Below are 17,757 nucleotides of genomic sequence, written 5' to 3'. Positions count from 1 at the left end.
ATTGTTCTTGTGTCACCTATTTTTCCCTTTGCCAGGTGAATGAAAGAGTAGTTGTATGCCATGGCCATGGCATTAAGGTGTCTCCGTCAGCTACCTCCCCTGCTTCATAATTCTTCCTCAGGACTAGTAAGGCCACCCCTACAAGTACCTTTGAGGCATACAGGCTTGATGCTGAATGGCTGCAGGCAGTGTGTGGTCCACCAGACAATGCTGACCAGACATCTAGCTACCAAGAAAGCCAAAGGTAAGAAAGAAGCCTCTTTACTAGAATTTGCAACTTCTAATTATGTATCCTCTTCCACCTCTTTTTCTCTGGGAAGTACCTTTATTTTGGTGACCAGAACATTTTATTTTCTTCAAAACTCTCTAATCTTTTAGCCCTTGCGCAGCTGAAATTTAATTTTAAAATGGTCACTTAGCACTCTTGTTGCTGGCAAGGGGACTATTGCATGAGTAAGGCCATTAATCCCTGATCCTCACAGGAATCCCGCAAGAGTTCACACCTGTAGAGATCTTTGCAGGATCAGGTCGTTAATTAGCAATCTTCATGTTCCACATTGGAATTAGTGTTAGAAAACACACGGAGCATGATGTGCAAATACATTTTGGATCACAAGCTCATCATTTACCATCTTAAAAATATATTTCAATTTATGCTAAACTCCAGTTACTAATCTGAAAGTAGTTGCAATGGCACCTTTTTCTTTTCTAATGTGAAAGCAGCAAGGAGTCCTGTGGCACCTTATAGACCAACAGACGTATTGGAACATGAGCTTCTGTGGGTGAATACCCACTTCGTCAGATGCATGTAGTGGAAATCAATTATATGCATCCCACAAAGTGAGTATTCACCCACGAAAGCTCATGCTGCAGTACATCTGTTAGTCTATAAGGTGCCACAGGATTCTTTGCTGCTCTTACAGATCCAGACTAACACGGCTACCCCTCTGATAGTTTTCTAATGTGATTACTCAGTAAAAGACCATGGTATTGTCAGTGGTACAGAAATTAATTGTGTGTTCAATTTTCAGCTAAGGGGAAAGGGCAGCCCCAGGCCAGAGTGAATATCAATGCTGCCTTAGTTGAAGATATTATCAGTCTAGGGGAGGTAAATGGTGAAATGCAGGCAGTGGTGGAAGCCCTTAAGGAAGAATTTGGGAAAAATCTCACTATAAGGACCTCACCAGGTCAGTAACTTGCTTGTATAATTCTTTACTGTCTATAAATAAATCCACTGAGCCTTTCCAGCCCAGACCTGTGTCTTTCATTTTCTGCAAATTGATTTTCTTTTTATTGAGTTACTCACTGGGCACCCAATTACTGCAACCTTGAGATCCCCAACTAAAGACTTTCTTCACCCTGAGCTTGACCAGGAAGAATCCATTTTTGTTAATAACTTCCTGAAAATGGCTTTTGTAAGTGGGCGATGTCAAAAATGTCTAACTGAACTGTTTGCAGATGTGATGAAGAAGCAAGTTGTCAGCTAATGGTGCAGTAGGGCAGGAAAAATCCAATTGCCATTAAATTAGCCTTTTGGAAATTGCCATCAGGCTGGTGTCTGGCATATACAGACTTCTGCAATGCATATTTGTGGTTAGTGACCTTTACAAACCCTATTCACTTAGTGAATTTTGTGTTCGTAAAGAAACGTGAATATATTTGACCAAGCTACAGTTACTCTAGCACACTGAATACACACATTTGTAACATGTATCCAGTTTCAGGGAGAAAACTTAACATTAAACAATGGCCAAATACGGATCCTTCACCACCCCTAACTCAGTCTCTAATGGAGTTAGAATGTGCAGCTCAATTGCTTAACTATTTATTTTAACCTCAGGTTTGTTTTTGTTTTTTTTTAAATCATACTGATAAAGTGCCCTGTCTCCCTTGTGCTTTCTGGCCTGTTAACATTTTGCAGCAGAAACTACAAAGCAGATTAAGGGGATCTTAGAGTGAAATAAAATACTTTAAATTAAATACTCCTGCACTTAGTAAAGAATCTGGGGGCATAGAGGAACACCGCCAGCTTAAAAATCATATAAATCTCCTTTACTTGTGTAATAAGAGCTTAGATCATTTATATTGCAAGAATTTTAAATACATAATTTCCACTTTACTATTTATGTTCGTTGTTTACCTTTTTCATTCTGGCAATGAAAATGAACTAGTGAGTTTCACTTTCTGGTTTTCATGCATTAGCATAATCCAATGAAGTTTGGATTGCAAGGATGTATAAATACAAATAGGACTGCTTGTTCTGCAAGGGAAGAACAGACCTATTTTAAAAAATATATTGTCTTTTCTTCTAATGTCTGTATGCATGATATGAAGAAGTAGGAGTATGAATGCATATTGTAATTGCAGTGCTGTTTAGTTTTTTTTTTAACATAAAAGTGCTGTGTAATATTGACATGCTATTGTTATTTTGGTTTATTTTAAGGCGCTCTTGATCATATAACTGTGACAACAAAAGATGGAAAGTTTCCATTAAACCAGCTTGGACAAATCTCACTGAAATCTCCTCAGCTCATTATAGTAAATATGGCTAGTTTTCCAGAGGTACGTGGACATGATTGAAGGGATATGAAGATCCAAATGGAAGGAAAAGGGGACTGAGCAGCTCAGAGGCATAAGCTTTTTATCTCCTTTCAAAACCAAAAGGAGTATAATTACTGTAGGAATAATAGGATGAAACTGAGCAAAGGAAAATTTCGACTGAATGGGGCAAATTCCACTCCAGTAGAATTAGCATAATTCTTATTGACTTCATTCTGCATCAACGTCACTTCCTTATCTGACAGTAACAGAACTAAATGTTTCACTACTGAATGTATGTGTTGACTTTCCTGTGCTGTCCTGTGTTTAGAGTACCTCACCTTTGAAGCAGCAATGGAATGTTGTCATTGCTACATGATGCTTAGATTGAATTTGGCACAGTATCAGGGGAAAAATTCCTGAGAGAGCTCTTTTAGCCTTATGGAATAGTCTCCTATCACTTGAGTCATTTAAAACTGGCCTGAATAAAGCTAGAGATAATATAATATAGAGGAAAATTCTGCTTTGCCATGGCCTAAAAGGTCTTTCCCTTTCCAGTATCTGTGTCACATACAGCACTCTTTGCACACATACAAACCTCCCATTGACTCAGGAATTATGCATACAGTAAGAATACTAGATCTGTTCTGCTATTTATGCCAGCCCAGCTCCTGATGAAGACAAGTCTATATCATGAAACCATTACATGATGGTAGAGGACTGAAACACCCATGAAAGTTATTTGTCTTTCACTTGTGTCGATGGCAGCCTCTGAAAGTCTGTGGCAAAAGTAGCATATCCACTTCTGAATAGATTGTGCCACTCCCGTAGTGGAGTAAAGTTGGGCATTTAATTTCCACCATTATCAGTCCCAAAGAGAGGGCTTTTGCTCAGAATAGTGACTGTAAAGTGTCTCATTGGGCTCTGTAGATCCTAGTTAGTATGAGCAGGCACAGGTCAGCCATTGCCCCAGCTTTAGAACTGGATGTTTGCCAACATTTATCCATCTTTATTTTTCAAAGGTTTCTCCCAGTTAATTAAGCCAGCAAAGTCTCCAAGGAGGTCATTACAGGACACTTGATGCCACAGGGCTTCTTAAAACATATCCAATGCATGATCATTTTCAAGAACTATGGGTCCAATCCTGTGAACTGTTCAGATCTAGGTCCCAACTAGAGCTGAACCCCTAAAGTTTACAGGTGAGAAGGTTTAAATAAGTCATTGTGGGACTCAGCCCTTCTGCAGTGAGGAAGTGAGAATGGCTTTGAACCAAATGCCTAGAAATGGAATATTGTTCTCTGTATTATCGCCCCAAATCTAGTTATTCCCCAAACCAGGTACCACTTAACTCTTGAATGCCAGCTATACACTTCTCTAGCTGAGGTTGTTATGTTATCTGTTTGATGGAAATAACCTGGAGCTACTGCTTGGATGTAGGAGGATGGGGTAATGCCTAGATAACTTCATGCACTATTGACCTGGATGTGTTGTTTACAGCATCTGTCTGGTGCTTGCATTGTATCAAACAAAGAATAAACATTATGTCAAAAGAGCATGTGAGAGAAAAGCACAGTGGAAATGGACCTCCTGGGCCAAACCCTGTTTGCCTTAGTCATGTGCAAGGTTTAGAAAAAACAGATGTTTTGTGAGGTTTTTTTTGTTTTTCTAACAGGAATAGTTCATTTGCTGGAACGGAGTGGGGGTAATGTTGTATTTTTCCCTTTCCTTTGTCTCAGCCAATGTATATGTTAAACCATATTGCTTTAACTGAGCATTTCCTTCCCATAACCCAGACACTGGTTTATAACATCACATGTTTATGGCTTTAAAATGCTGAGCTAATCTACTAGAGGTTTTCTCTGTTCTCAACGTCTTTAGCATTTCTTAACTTTTAAATCCACTTAAATACTAGCAGTTGTGTTTGACACCAAGTTGACATGATGCTCGTTTGCCTGCAAATGCAGCACAGTTTCAAAGAGCGCCTTGATTGATAAATGGTGCATACTGTAACTACAATCTAGTAGTGTAGCCTGCAGCTAAAGTTAACGATAGGAAAAGAGGAACAGAAACAGCAGCACTATTTTAAGAAAATTTAATACTGTTAGAAAAAAAATCAAGGCTTCTGTTATTGCCCATGTTAAAGAATGAAATAAATTGACAGGGCATGATGGAAGTTTGCTATCAATGTGTCTGATAAAATGACATTTTAGCTATAACATGACCATACTGTTTGACTACATGATCAGAAATCGCTGAACAATGGAACCCAACAAAAGTCCAGTTTGGGATTGATTGGGTTGCTTTCAAATGGGACAGTTAATGCTTGCTGTTTCTGAATATGATCCACACTCTTTGCTGCCTTTCTCGATAACATCAGATCTCCAAATGCTATACTAAAAAAGAACTGATTATGTGCTTTCCAAAACACCACTCCACATCTCATGGGATAGAGAGGATTGTAACCAAGCCTTGCATTTGAAGGGGATATTTTTGTTAAAGAGGCAGTTTGTCTTTCATAGATCATATAGAGAGAAAATGAAGCAAAAGATGTGTGCATTTGAGAATAACTTGTGTAGACCGGGATCTGTGCTCTGATGAGGCCAGGCAACTCCCTTTAACGTTCTAGTGGGTCTGTCAGGAAGTTCTCTTGCAGGTGAATTTTAACGTGGGAGATGGCTATTACGTATAGTGTCTAAAGCCCTGATGCAGCAGAGGATTTAAGCACATGCTTAGCTTCAAGCACCTGAGTGTTTGGGTCCATTCTCAGTGTTTTTCTCTCGTGTTCTTTTGGCTTGACTTTATTTTGCATTTGAGACAATACAAGTACCAAACAGATGCTGTAAAACACCACAAACAGGTCAGTGAGTCCATATCACTTAAATGCTGAAGTACTCTGCTGAATCAGGGTCTAAATGGATGGTTAAGCCCTGTGTGCCAAATTCAGCTCTGGTGTTGAACCGTTGAAGACAACTGGATTCATCCCCATCAGCCCCAGTTTCTTTAGGTAACATATTAACCCTATTTGTCTTTACTCCAATTATATGTGACGTGGAAGCTGTTGGGTAAGTTTGGATCACTTTGCTGTTTACCAAGCGTACCTGTTGTATTGGGCCAAGCGACCTTCCAGCGCTGTCCTGTGTACAGGTACCTTGCTGTCAGAGCAGTGCTGGAATGTTGGCATTGCCACATGATGCTGGCACACAGCAGCTACCAGGGAAAGAGTTATAATAAGTAAATAATAAATTATGAGACACTTAAATAAAGACAACTGAGCCTGGTTGTAAAAGCACTGGTTGCATTCCTCAGCCACAAACTAATGTCTGGATTTAACCCAACTTGATTGTAGTGCCGCATGAGTTAAATTAGTAACTTTTCTAAATTGGCACTATGCAATTTCTAGTGTAAAACATTCAACTGGAATTTTTAAAGTCAGAGAATCTTTCATCTCTCTTTTCCCCAGTCCAGGCTGTCCTATGGGGATTTATTGTGGTTTTGATCTGCATTGCCTCAAACCATTCAAATAGTTTCAAAGAAGCAAAACTGTTTTCTTTTGTTGTTGCTTTCTCCCCCTCCCCGCCCCCTAATACCCTGGTACCAAGAATGGGCGTAGTTTGCAATTCCATTTGATCAAAGCACTCTGCACCAATGTAACTTCCTGATCGGCCTGGTAACAGAACTAAATGTTTCCATGTTCTGGTGAGATGGATTGCCAGCTATCGACAGAGTTCTGGCATCTGGTAATAATTATTTACTAATTCCTTTTACCTTTTGATCTGGTTTACAGAATACAGCTGCAGCTATCAAGGCTATAAGAGAGAGTGGAATGAACCTGAACCCGGAAGTAGATGGGATAATAATTCGGGTGCCAGTTCCTAAGTAAGTAATTATAATGACTGTCTGTCTAAATTCATGGTTATGTGAGATGATGTAATGGGCTGCAGTGGATTTCATTTGTGATCCTGGTGCATATACTCCGGAGGATACGAATGCATGGTTACTGTAAGGTCTTGACACAGTCGCTTTCCATATTGCTACATCTGGGGTTTTAAAAAACCCAAACCTTTAAGAAATATCTGATGGAACCTCTTCCAAGTGTCAAGCCAGAGGTTTCTGCGAATTCTCCAGCATTCCAGTATCCATTCTTTTGATACATGGGGCTCCGCCTTGCTGTTTTCCAGTTCCCCCTATGCAGAACGGAGCTAGGCAGTGGGTGGCCGCTGCATTTAGGAAGGCATCAGCGGCAGTGGCCAGGCACCTTAAAGTCTAACTTTCTTAAGAGAGCTGAATTGAGTACCCAGGTCATGGCCTGATTCACCACTGCCTTACTGTAAATAACTGGAGTTACGCCAGCATATAACCACATTGATGCAGTGATGAATCAGTAACATGGAGATGAACCATCATCTAGCTGCTGAAGGAGTGGCAGGAGGGAGTGACGGCCAAGAAGGCGGGAGGGAACTTGTAATTGTCTGCTTCTTTCACTATTTCCATTAAATTGCTATGCAGTATTGCTGTGCAGCTGTTATACAGCCGTCAGGTTCTACCCCAGAGGCAGCTGCATTACAGTGGTGGCTGAAACAGTTCCTGTATTTATAGCAGTACGAGTCCAGAGTAAGTCCATTAACTTCTGGATACAAACCAATGTACTGGAGTGTGAACATAAGAACGGCCGTACTGGGTCAGATCAAAGATCCATCTAGCCCAGTATCCTGTCTGCCAAGAGTGACCAATGCCAGGTGACCCAGAGGGAATGAACAGAACAGGTAATCATCAAGTGATCCATCCCTGTCGCCCATTCCCAGCTTCTGACAAAACATCTGTCATTGTTATGGGCACATATCCATGGTGTACCTGAGATGAATTAGGGTCTGATCCATCTCCCATTGAATTCCAGTCATAGAGAGCTGATGCTTGGAGGGGCGGACATCAGTGTATGTTACAGCCTCAGCCCGTCAGGCTGCTCTGAAGATTAGTGATGTATCTTCATTTTATTGGGGATTTAATTATGCAAATTACATGACAAAAACCCCAACAGGCCAATCAGAGCATGGCTTTATTTTTATTCATTCTGACTTCCATAAAATGCTTCTCCACAGATCTAGAGACATGATTAGGTCACTAATCTAATACTTGGGAGACCTGGGTTCAGATTTCTGCTCCACCACAAACTTCGCGGGACCTTGGGCAAGTCCCTTAGCCTCTTTGTGACCTCGTCTGTACAATGGGGATAACAGCCCTGCCTTACAAGAGTGCAGTCAGGATTATAAATTAGAGATTGTAAGGCGCCACTGTCCTATGGAATGGGGGCCAGATAGGTACGTAAGATAGATCTAAATGTTGCAAAAATACAGACAATTGGTGTTCCAAGCCCCATGAATTAGGGCCCACATCTCGGAGAATGGTCTGGAACAACTTGCATAAGAGCCCCTGATGGAATCCTACTGTATATTATGTGTATTTCCAAGTAGGTGACTTTGGATAAGAATAGACAAACTAAAGTTTGCTCGTGTTACAGATCTGCTTAAAGAATTTACACTGCGTTTCAAGTATTTCAATCAGAGAAGTCTCTAATTGCTGCTGTCCGTTGCTTTGAGGGAAGCCAAGTGGAATTTTCATTCCATTTGCTGGTTCTTTTTTTTTCATATGCTCTCTCCCCTTCACCCTTTCCTAAGGAGTGGCAGGATGGAATAGGAGGGCACTATTATCTTCATAATTGCCTAGGATCTTGGGTTGCCACACAGTAATTTGATTTTTAATGGGCACTCAGGTCACCCCTGAATATGAATTACAGGGGAGGAGAAATCCAGAAATCAGTAAATACTTTTTTTTTTTTTTTTTAAAGGGTTGTCAAACAAGTGTGTATGTTCTCTCATTTTCTTTTGTGGTGCTGCAGATGAGGACTGCAGTCGTGCTGCCTGCCTACCCACCCATACGGTCAGCACTAGGAAATGCGTCCTGCTTATTTCATCGTCCCCTCTGGGGTATCACTGCTGTCATTCTTAGTTTCATTTTTCCTGGGTATTTGGCAGGTCAGGGAGTCCCAACTTAACAGAACACAGTCTCTCTCTCTCTTTCTCTCTCAGTCCTAACTGAGGACAAATGACCAGCAGGTCACTACGTTATTTCAGATTCAGCGCCGTTTCCCACCTGTTCTCTTGTGACAAGACTAAATATTAGCAGGTTCAACTAGCCTTTAAAAAGGGACAGCATTAACTTGATTAGTTTCAAAACACTTACTTTTTTAAAAAATCCAGTTTTTGATGAAGGTATCTTTTTTTAAAATAGATTTTTGGATTTTTTTTAAATTCTTTAAGTTTTTGTAATTTTTTTTCTGCTTGATATTTACAAAGGAAAAACTCACTGACTAGTCTAGAGAAACAGCAGCAAAATTGACTTTGCAAAAGTGATGTCAAATGTGCATAGTAAAAAACCCGAGATATTTTCCTTTTATCTTTCTTTAGAAAGAGCAATTTTAGGTGGTGTTTGTACCTATAGTAAATACACCACTTTCCACACGGAAATGTGATTGATCATGTTTGACAGTGTCCCTTTAAAGTGATGTTATTGGGCTATGAATCATTTTTAATAAAAATCCAACTACTCTGCAATGTCAGGTGGTGTTGATAACACACCACGGTAATTTCAGTCCTGATCCAGCAACCAGATACATGTGGGTCAAACTTTGCATCCACATCGATCCAGTTGCAAGATCACAGCCTGCAATTATTATAACAGAGAAAAGTAAATTAGATTGCAAAACTGTTCCATGTATTCTATTTGTTTTGTTTTTGTATTTCTCTCAGCTTAGACAATAAATAGAGACTGGTCAGCTTTATTTTTGTCTACTTTCACTTTCATGTCAATTTCCCTTTAGGGCCTCTGGCACAAACCGGCTTCAGTGTTTGTGTTGCAAACTCTGCATGCGCAATGTTTATTTGTATTAAAAAAAGTTTCTGTTCAAGTTTAAAAAAAAAAAACATGAGAAAATTTCTATCAGTTTGATTTCTCAGCCAGATCCGACCTGACATTGTGCCCTTTGTGGTATTGCCTCATGGCTAGGGCCATCTCTTTTTAGATCTATTGTGAGAGACTGGATGTTGTTTACAAATGAGTAATATTTTTACACACACTTGACTGAAAGTCCAGTGAGTCATTTGAAAGTTCAGTTACTCTGCTTTAATTCTTTTCTTTAAGAAGTAGCCACAGTCCCCAGTATGGGGCAAACGGGCTCATGAAATGTCATTTAAAAAAACTAAGTGTTTTGGAACCTTGTACTCCAATTCTTTCATCATAACAAGAGTTTGTCATTCTCACCTAGTCCTGGGTAATTCATCTTGCACGTAAACTTTCAGCATGTATCTCAAATCATACAAGCAGAGTATCCACTTGCGCCTATGTACCTCTGTCTGATCCCTCTCACTCACAGGAAATTCCTAGCATTTATGATACAAAACCATTCTTACCAATGTAAATGTCTTTCAGTGGAGATCAGAAGTGGCCTGCATTGTTTTCCCTCTGTGTTTGTGCATGTGCCTCATGCTCATAAGAGAGCATTGAAATGCGGCCACGTTTGGATCACTGGCTGCTGACGGAAAGAGACACAAGGAGACATCACTAGCAATCTGAGCCCTGTGCACTTGAAAAAATATTAGGTTTAAATAGCCAGGATTCGGTCCTGGTTATCTGCTCGCAGCTCCATGTTAGTGGTGATATGAAGTGGCACCACCCCAGCAGGAGCCTCCTGGAATTCTAAGGGTGGGGAGTGTCCACACCCCAGCACAGAGCTGGTTCTGTGGGCTGGTGTGAAAGGGAAATGGAGAAGGCACAGGACCTTGACCCTTTTCCCCACTTCTGATTAGATACCTCAGGCTTCCCCTGCACCACTTTGCTTTAAAGAGGAGACAGGGACAACAGTTCCTACATCCAACACGAAGTGTGCCCAGATCAGCTGTGAGGTTAGCAGAGCTGGTGCCAGAATTGCCATGTTCAGGGGGATGGATGGCCTTTAAAACCAGCAGCCTCACATAGATGGATTCCTTAGCAGGAGCAGTGGCTGCCTGAAAGAAATAGACTTTTTGTAGCATTATTGGTGGTAGGAGCTCAGAATCTACATATAATCTCAGTGGAATGTAAAACCCACAAAGAAAACCCTATGTCACTACGGATTGATAAACAGAAATGGGCATTAATAAAGACAGATAAGGAGGTATGTGACCTTGTGCCAAGAAGCATAGGAAATCTGGCAGCACTGCGTAAACAAACATTTCCTTAAAGGTTCAGCAGCACTAAGCAGCCGAGCGATACCCTCAGCACGATCCACAAAACATTCACACATGTGAGGAGATGAGCAGCAAATAGCAAACTGGATCTACCACACGTGGGGAGCTCTAGCCACAGACCAACACACCCTCTGCCTAGCAGGGAAGTAAGTGAAAAGAGTCATGTAGAGATTCCAATGCCCAGAGATGCTCCCCTAAAAATGCTGTCTGGGAACCTGACCTCATTTACCCCTATTTCTGAACAGTATCACTAGATAAATTCATGGAGGAGAGCTCCATCAAAGGCTATTAGCCAAGATGGTCAGGGATGCAACCCCAGACTCTGGGTGTCCCTAAACCTCCAACAGTAAGAAGCTGGGACTGGACAACAGAGGATGGATCACTTGTCTGAAGCAGCTGGCATTGGCCACTGTTGGAAGGCACAATCCTGGCTAGATGGACCACTGATCAGACCCGTATGGCCGTTCTTATGAACAGACTGTGCTGTTTTGGTATGTGGCTGTTTTCACAGGCCACAAGACTTCTGGTTCATAATTTTCAGAAGAGAAGCCCTGAAAGGATTGGTGTTCTGATTCATAGTTTCTCACTCCTAGGTCAATGTCTCAAATGCAGGCTCAGGTCTAAGATGACAGATGTTTGCCTGTGTGAAATAAACTGGGTCACCATCCAGGCATCTCCATCACCCTTCCCATGGACACAGCTCAGCAGAGGAGACAAAGGGCTATGGAGACAAAACGCCTGCCTCCAGACTGCAGCTGCAGCACATTAACAGAGCAGTGTGGTCATGATGCTAGCACTGCCACTGTCTGCACTGGATCTGTCCTGGACTTATGGTCTCTGGGTCTGTCAAATCTTGCACGTTTTACAGACACTAAATTCATTCCTAATAATAATTTAATAATCAGCTCTGGAAAGTCCTTATTCCCTCTTGCCAACCTGGGGTAGAAATAAATGAATGAGCCTGTGATTGGTCAGGGCCTCTGCAAACATCTGCCTTGAGCAACTCAGCTGCTGAGCGAAGAAATCAAAGGGAATGTGACTTATCGGACTGGAAGCAAGCTAGGAAAGGGTTCAGAAACTGCCAGGTAATGAAAGACTCTTTGTAATTAATACCCGCAAAGAGGCAGAGCTAACATTGCTGTGGGAACCCTAACTCCCCATTTCCTGATTTCTGTGCAGGAAGAGCCTTGTCTTTAATGTTGCAGTGACCTAGCCTGTTGCAGTCAATTTCTAAATACTCCTGTGAAATGTTTATTCTGCAATATCTCCCCCTAGCAGACAGGCATTCTCTTGCTAATGATATGTAGCGCTTGCAACAGGCTTTTAATCTTCAAGGTACTTGGAAAACATTAGCTAAATAATCCTCACAATAGGTGCTGTCAGAGCCCCGTTTTCCACACCGGGAGAGTGAGGCATCGAGAGATTAAATGACTTGACCAGGGTCTCTGAGGGTGGCAGTGTCTTTGCAGCTCCAATGCCCTATTCTTATGCTCAGGAACCTAGATGCCTCTCCTTTCTGATCTAGAAAGTGAAGCTACCGGGGAATCATGGGAGTTTTCCCTGTGTTTGACTGCAGCACCTGACCCACTCTGAGGAGCTGTGTCTGAATTACAAGCCTGGTTTGAAATCTCAGTCTGCTAGAGTTGGATACAAATAAATTGAAATCATTATTTTAGAAAATTTTGCAGTATTGGTCTCTTCTCAAACAGCATGTTAAATACAGTGGAAATACCAGTCTAGTTCCCGCATGCTAGTGATGACTGGAAAATGAGAGAATAAAGAGATTCACCCTGTAAGCTGTATAGCTCCCAGATCTGTTTTTCAGACTCTTGCAGTTGCAAGGAGAGGAGAAGGGGTTTCCTCCTGCCCCTTCACAGCTTTACAGCAGGATTACACTTTTCAGCTCAGTGTCTCAAGTTTTGATATTCCCTCTTCACTCTTGCAGATGCCTTGGCAGCACAAAAAAGAAAAGCCTAAACATTTCAGCATGGCTTTCAGGCACTGCACAGAAAACCATAAACGTAATAAGATCTGATCCAAATCCCTAAGCTACTGCCATGCTTGTTGCCTTCCACTCCAGCCCTGAGACTTACATGACTTACTTTGAAAGGTGGTGGTCCCAGACCCAGGAGGAACTGTTTGAAAGAGGCCAGCGTGGACAGGATCAGTGGATTGTACTTCCTCAGCCTGCCGGTTTATCCTGCACACACACAACATCACAATGAACAGATCAGGTCCATGCTACCCCTAACGCCCTTTACTTCTCCCTGATTAGGGTAACAAGGGAACACCGTGAAAGCCTGGCCAAACTTGCCAGACAGCTTACGAACAAGGCTAAGGACTCCTTGCGAAAGGTTCGGAGTAATGCCATGAACCAAGTGAAGAAGGCCAAGAGCACAGTGTCTGAAGACACCATTAAGCTGGTAGAAAAGCAGGTATTTTCTCTCCCCAGGAGTGCGTTGGGTGTGTTTCCTGACCTCCCAGATGGCCCTGTCCCATGGGAAAGATCCAGCTGTGCCAGGCTTTGGTAACAAAAACACAGATTTCAGGAAACCCTTGTTAGGAGCTGGGTTTGAGGGGAGCCTGAGGATGGGGTGGGCATGGCCCTATTTTTATGTTCGTTTTTTAACAAGTCATAACTGCTGCTCCCTCTGCCTTCCATGGAGTGATTTTGGATTTGTTCAGACCTGAAACTCAGAGTCAACTTTGGGGCATGAACCCATGCAAATTGAAGGGGTCCGGGGAGGGAGGTAGTAAAGGTTCCCACAAACTTTCAGTAGCCTGACAAGCCTATTGCAGCAGCATGTGCCAAATACCCCACCCAGCAAGATGGCCAGAGTCCCACCCTGCTGCTTGAATCTTCAGGGGCAGTTTTATCATTGTCATTTATGCAATGCCGGAAGTGCACATGGACTTTGCAAAGCACATAGGGCCAGATCCTCAGCTGGTGGGAGTCAACATTGCTCCATTGACTACAATGAAATGACACTAATCAAACGTTTGTAACCTTGAACTCTGCTATGGCTTTCTGGCTAGATTCACCAAGATACTACAGCACATGCCTAACTTCAAGCATATGGGCAGTCTCACTGAAGTCAGTTACTCATGCTTAAGATTAGGCACATGCCTGAGTACCCTGCTGAATTAAGGCCTTGTTTGTTAGCAGTAAGCTCTAGGAATACAGCAGAGAGCGCGACTTTGCTTGCTTGCTGCTGGTAGACGTTAACTTTAGCTATGTCTACACTCTGAGCGAGGGGTGTGATTTCCCTGCTTGGGCTAGCGTGAGACCAAACAGCAGTGCCGTCGTGGGAACACGGGCCGTGGTGCTGGAAGCACGACTAAGCCATGGGGAATTGTACTTGACAGGGCTCCGCTGTGCTACTGCATTTACTCTGCTATCTCTACTCACACGGTTCCATGAGAGCTAGTGAGAGCACGTGCACAAGAGCAGGGAAATCCCATCCCTAGCTCCTGGGGTAGACAAAGCCATAGTAGCATTAGCTCTCGCGGTGGCGGGGATGCTTTGGTGTTAAACAGGAATTATCTTTTGAATGTGTCCATGTGCCCAAAGGCTGGTGCTGTGGGCACCTTTGATAAACACTTCCTGGCATAAAAGTTTGTGCAATCAAAAAGAGGCGGCATGTTATAAACAAACCCCAGTTCTTCCAGAGCAGTCAGGTGGCTTCTTGGATTTGTGAGGTTAGTATCTCAGCTCAGATTTTGCTTGTGCCAGGGATTTTCAACATAAGGCAAGTTCACCTCCCATGTACCTGGGATCCTAAAAAACTGTGGACCAAATTGATACTGGACCCTTCTAAATAGGCCCTGTAAGACTGGAGTGTGCAGACCCTAAATCTGCACACAAATAGCGATGGTATGTGCCCAACAATCACCTCTACCTGTATTGCACATGCAGATTCCCATCGAACTCTGATACATGGCTGTTGCACCAAATAGGTGCATGCACAACTCTGGCCAGCACAATTTAGGAGGTTCTTTTGAAATTTTGGCCTGTCTCCGGCCTTAATACCATGATCCTGGAGCACCAGGCTGGGCTTTTGGAATAGTGCTGCATTCTCCATGGCAGAGGGGAGTAAATCTGTCTGGTACTTGATCTGCAAATAAAAGCAAAAGCTTCCACTAGCAGACTGCCCAATTCATTACAACAGCAGGAAGGCTACGGCAAGTAAGGAGACGAGTCCTTTACATTCTGGCTCTGACATCAGGTGTCCTCCAGTTTCACCGGCAGTCTATCCCACATTAGGTCAATTAAATAGACTTGGCAGAGCAACTGGTCAGTCTCAGCCAAGAGCTTTTCACCAGGAGCCTTTCAGAGACCGGAATGAATTGTACGGAGAGTAGGTTAAATGCTGCGTGTGTGGGAGTGTGGGAGATGCAACCACTGGCGGGATCTGGCTAAGGGAGAACTGGATGCTGATGGAGGAGTCACACAGGTCACTGGACGTACTGTGTGGTAATGTTCAAACCCGTATCAGCAACACTGGGCACTCCTGTGGTGAGTTCCATTTCAGTGCCCTTTACCAAACATTCATCACAACGCACCTGTGCTTGAATAGGTGCTATCATTTTACAGCTGGGGAAATGGAGGCACAGAGAAGTGACTTGCCCAAGGCTGCAGCAGGAAACAGTGACAGAGCTAGGATTCGAAATCAGGAGATCCTGTTTCTGAGACATGCATGCTCAGACCATTCCTCATGTACCTCTTACTGTGTTGGTGGGAACATGCATCTGTCAGGGGTTTTGACAGCTTGTGAAATGTATTTCTGATCTTCCACACAGTCAGTTGGCTTCCCGTCTCAGTTACTCCAAGAACAAGAACATTCCACTGACTTCAGAGGAGTGACTAGATTTACACTGGGAACAGAATTTTGCCTGCGGGGTTGCTTTGGAGCTGGGACTTTGCGTTAGGAATTGCCTGTGTCCCATCTTTACAAGGATCTAACTCAAGGCCATGTTATGTTGCTACAGATCCAGCAAATGGCAGACGACACTGCAGCAGAGATGGACAAGCTCCTGGCAGGGAAGACCAAGGAGCTCCTTGGCTGAGTGCAGCTTGGACAGACACACAGTCAGCAGTGACTATGGACTGCAGAGAACCGTGGACCAAATGTTCCATGCTTGGTCATAGCAGCTTAGTGTGACTGTCAGGGCAGACTGGGTCACACCTCGTGAGTAGAGTTATGCTGTGATTACTCAGGGGATTGGCCCATGATCATTGCTGGGAATGGGGGAATCTAGTCTGTATTTCATTGATTCAAGCAATGACAACTGAATTTGGATAAAATAAGGTTAAGAGGAACTGAGGAATGGCTCTTAGTTGTCAACCTTCCCCATGGCAGCAGCCTCTCTCTGCCATTGGCATTAAAGCACTGAGTGGTGGGGTGCTCAGATTAGAGAATGTTTGTCCCCTTTGCAGATCTCTTTCTTACACTTCCTGCCATGACATTCCCACTTAGGGCCTGTCTACACTAGCTAGGGTCAGTTTCTCTGGTGTAACTATATCAGTGTTGCTAACCAGGTATAGACAGGGCCTTAAAGTCAATAGCAGCAAGCAGGGCCACCCGGCCATAAAGCCTGCCCTTCTGCAGGTGTCTCCCCCAGGCGGCTTGGCTGAAACTCATGCATTGGACAAAGGCACTGCATAGATTTGTCCCAATGGAACAAGAGTGCTCAAAAAACAGGGCTTTCACTAGCTAGAGTCCAGCCACACTGAGCAGAAGGTTGGTCTCGCAGGATCTGCCTTTCAGAGAAGGCCCGTGTACCTCTCAATTCTGAAGTCTCTGCCTAGAGTTTTTGGGTTCCAGCTATCCCTAACCATAATACTAGGGGAAGAAAAGGAAGCGACCAAGGGTAACTCACATGTTCATTGCCCTGCTATGAACCAGGTCATTTGTTTCCAGCTAAAATAAAATCAAACGGAGATATTAAAAAAGAGACCAGGCAGTTCCCTGTTACTCCATCCCCTTACCTTTGCAGGAGAGTTTACGTACCGCTCGTCTGCAGCCTGGCCCCTGTTCACACAAAGGCTCCCAGCACGGTATGTCGGGCGGGTTGCAGCACACCTGGCAGAGCAGCCCAAATCTCCTAGTGGCTGAATGAGGCTGCAGTTACATCTAGCAAAACCACAAAGCTCAATCGCTTGCATGACACACGTTGATGGGCTCAGGCCAATCCGCAGTGGACCAGTGTGCACGTAAGGTGCAGGTTGTGGTGAGCCTCGTGCTTGTTGGCACCCTTAGCAGAGAGGCCAAGGAGACTGGATGACCCTCTACCCGTTCAGGCATAGAGAGAGGCATGCTGGGAGGGGTGGGGCAGGGAGGATGGTATTTCTGTTGCCCAGGCTGGAGCAGTTTCATGGATACAGAGAAGATTTGAAACTCCCGAGCTGTCAATCCAGCAGCTTTGGCCAGCACTAAACTCACCTATCGAGAACTCAAAAGCACAGCGCTAGACGCCTCCTGAAAGCTACATTCTGGTCCCCACCCTGACTGCAGGGTCTCAGTTTCCAATGGGAATCATGTGCATGGTTTAGGGCACCAGGGGAACAGAACTTGCTCTAAGCGCTGGATGCTTTGTAGCAGTTTCCTGCCCCTCAGTATCGGCAGGTACATCCCAAGAACACAGTTTATCTTCATAAACAGAGGAAATGATGAACTGGGGAGTAACTCTGCTCCAAAGGCTGTTTGGTTCTGAGCAGCGCGGAGTTCTCTGTAGTCTTTAAATAAACAACCAAAAAAAAAAAAAAAGAAAGTTATTTTGTGCACAGACCAGGGGGCGGGGGCGGGAATGAAAGATTTTTTATACTTGGGCCCCACATGTCAACAATTTCTCTGCTTTGTGTATTTTGGCCGAAAGCGTCTATCATGATAAATGAATAAAGGAAAATGGTAAGCCCAAGGCGGTTACACAGCTCAGCAAA

The 17,757-nt window shown here is 43.4% G+C and overlaps 1 protein-coding gene across 2 annotated transcripts in view; it reads left to right on the top strand.

The window, feature by feature from the left end:
- MRRF (mitochondrial ribosome recycling factor) overlaps nucleotides 1–17,757 on the top strand; it is a 20,247-nt gene extending 2,490 nt beyond the window's left edge. For both annotated transcript variants that reach the window (XM_050926850.1, XM_050926849.1), the window contains exons 2-7: nucleotides 36–244; nucleotides 1,032–1,187; nucleotides 2,444–2,562; nucleotides 6,323–6,414; nucleotides 13,093–13,252; nucleotides 15,807–17,757. In XM_050926850.1, the coding sequence (XP_050782807.1) occupies nucleotides 61–244; nucleotides 1,032–1,187; nucleotides 2,444–2,562; nucleotides 6,323–6,414; nucleotides 13,093–13,252; nucleotides 15,807–15,884 (789 nt within the window). In that variant the 5' untranslated portion in view covers nucleotides 36–60 and the 3' untranslated portion in view covers nucleotides 15,885–17,757. The remainder of the gene's footprint in view (nucleotides 1–35; nucleotides 245–1,031; nucleotides 1,188–2,443; nucleotides 2,563–6,322; nucleotides 6,415–13,092; nucleotides 13,253–15,806) is intronic.

Source organism: Gopherus flavomarginatus, chromosome 17 (genome assembly GCF_025201925.1).
Source record: "Gopherus flavomarginatus isolate rGopFla2 chromosome 17, rGopFla2.mat.asm, whole genome shotgun sequence".
Taxonomy (NCBI): domain Eukaryota; kingdom Metazoa; phylum Chordata; order Testudines; family Testudinidae; genus Gopherus; species Gopherus flavomarginatus.
This window is presented reverse-complemented; position numbering and strand designations above follow the sequence as displayed.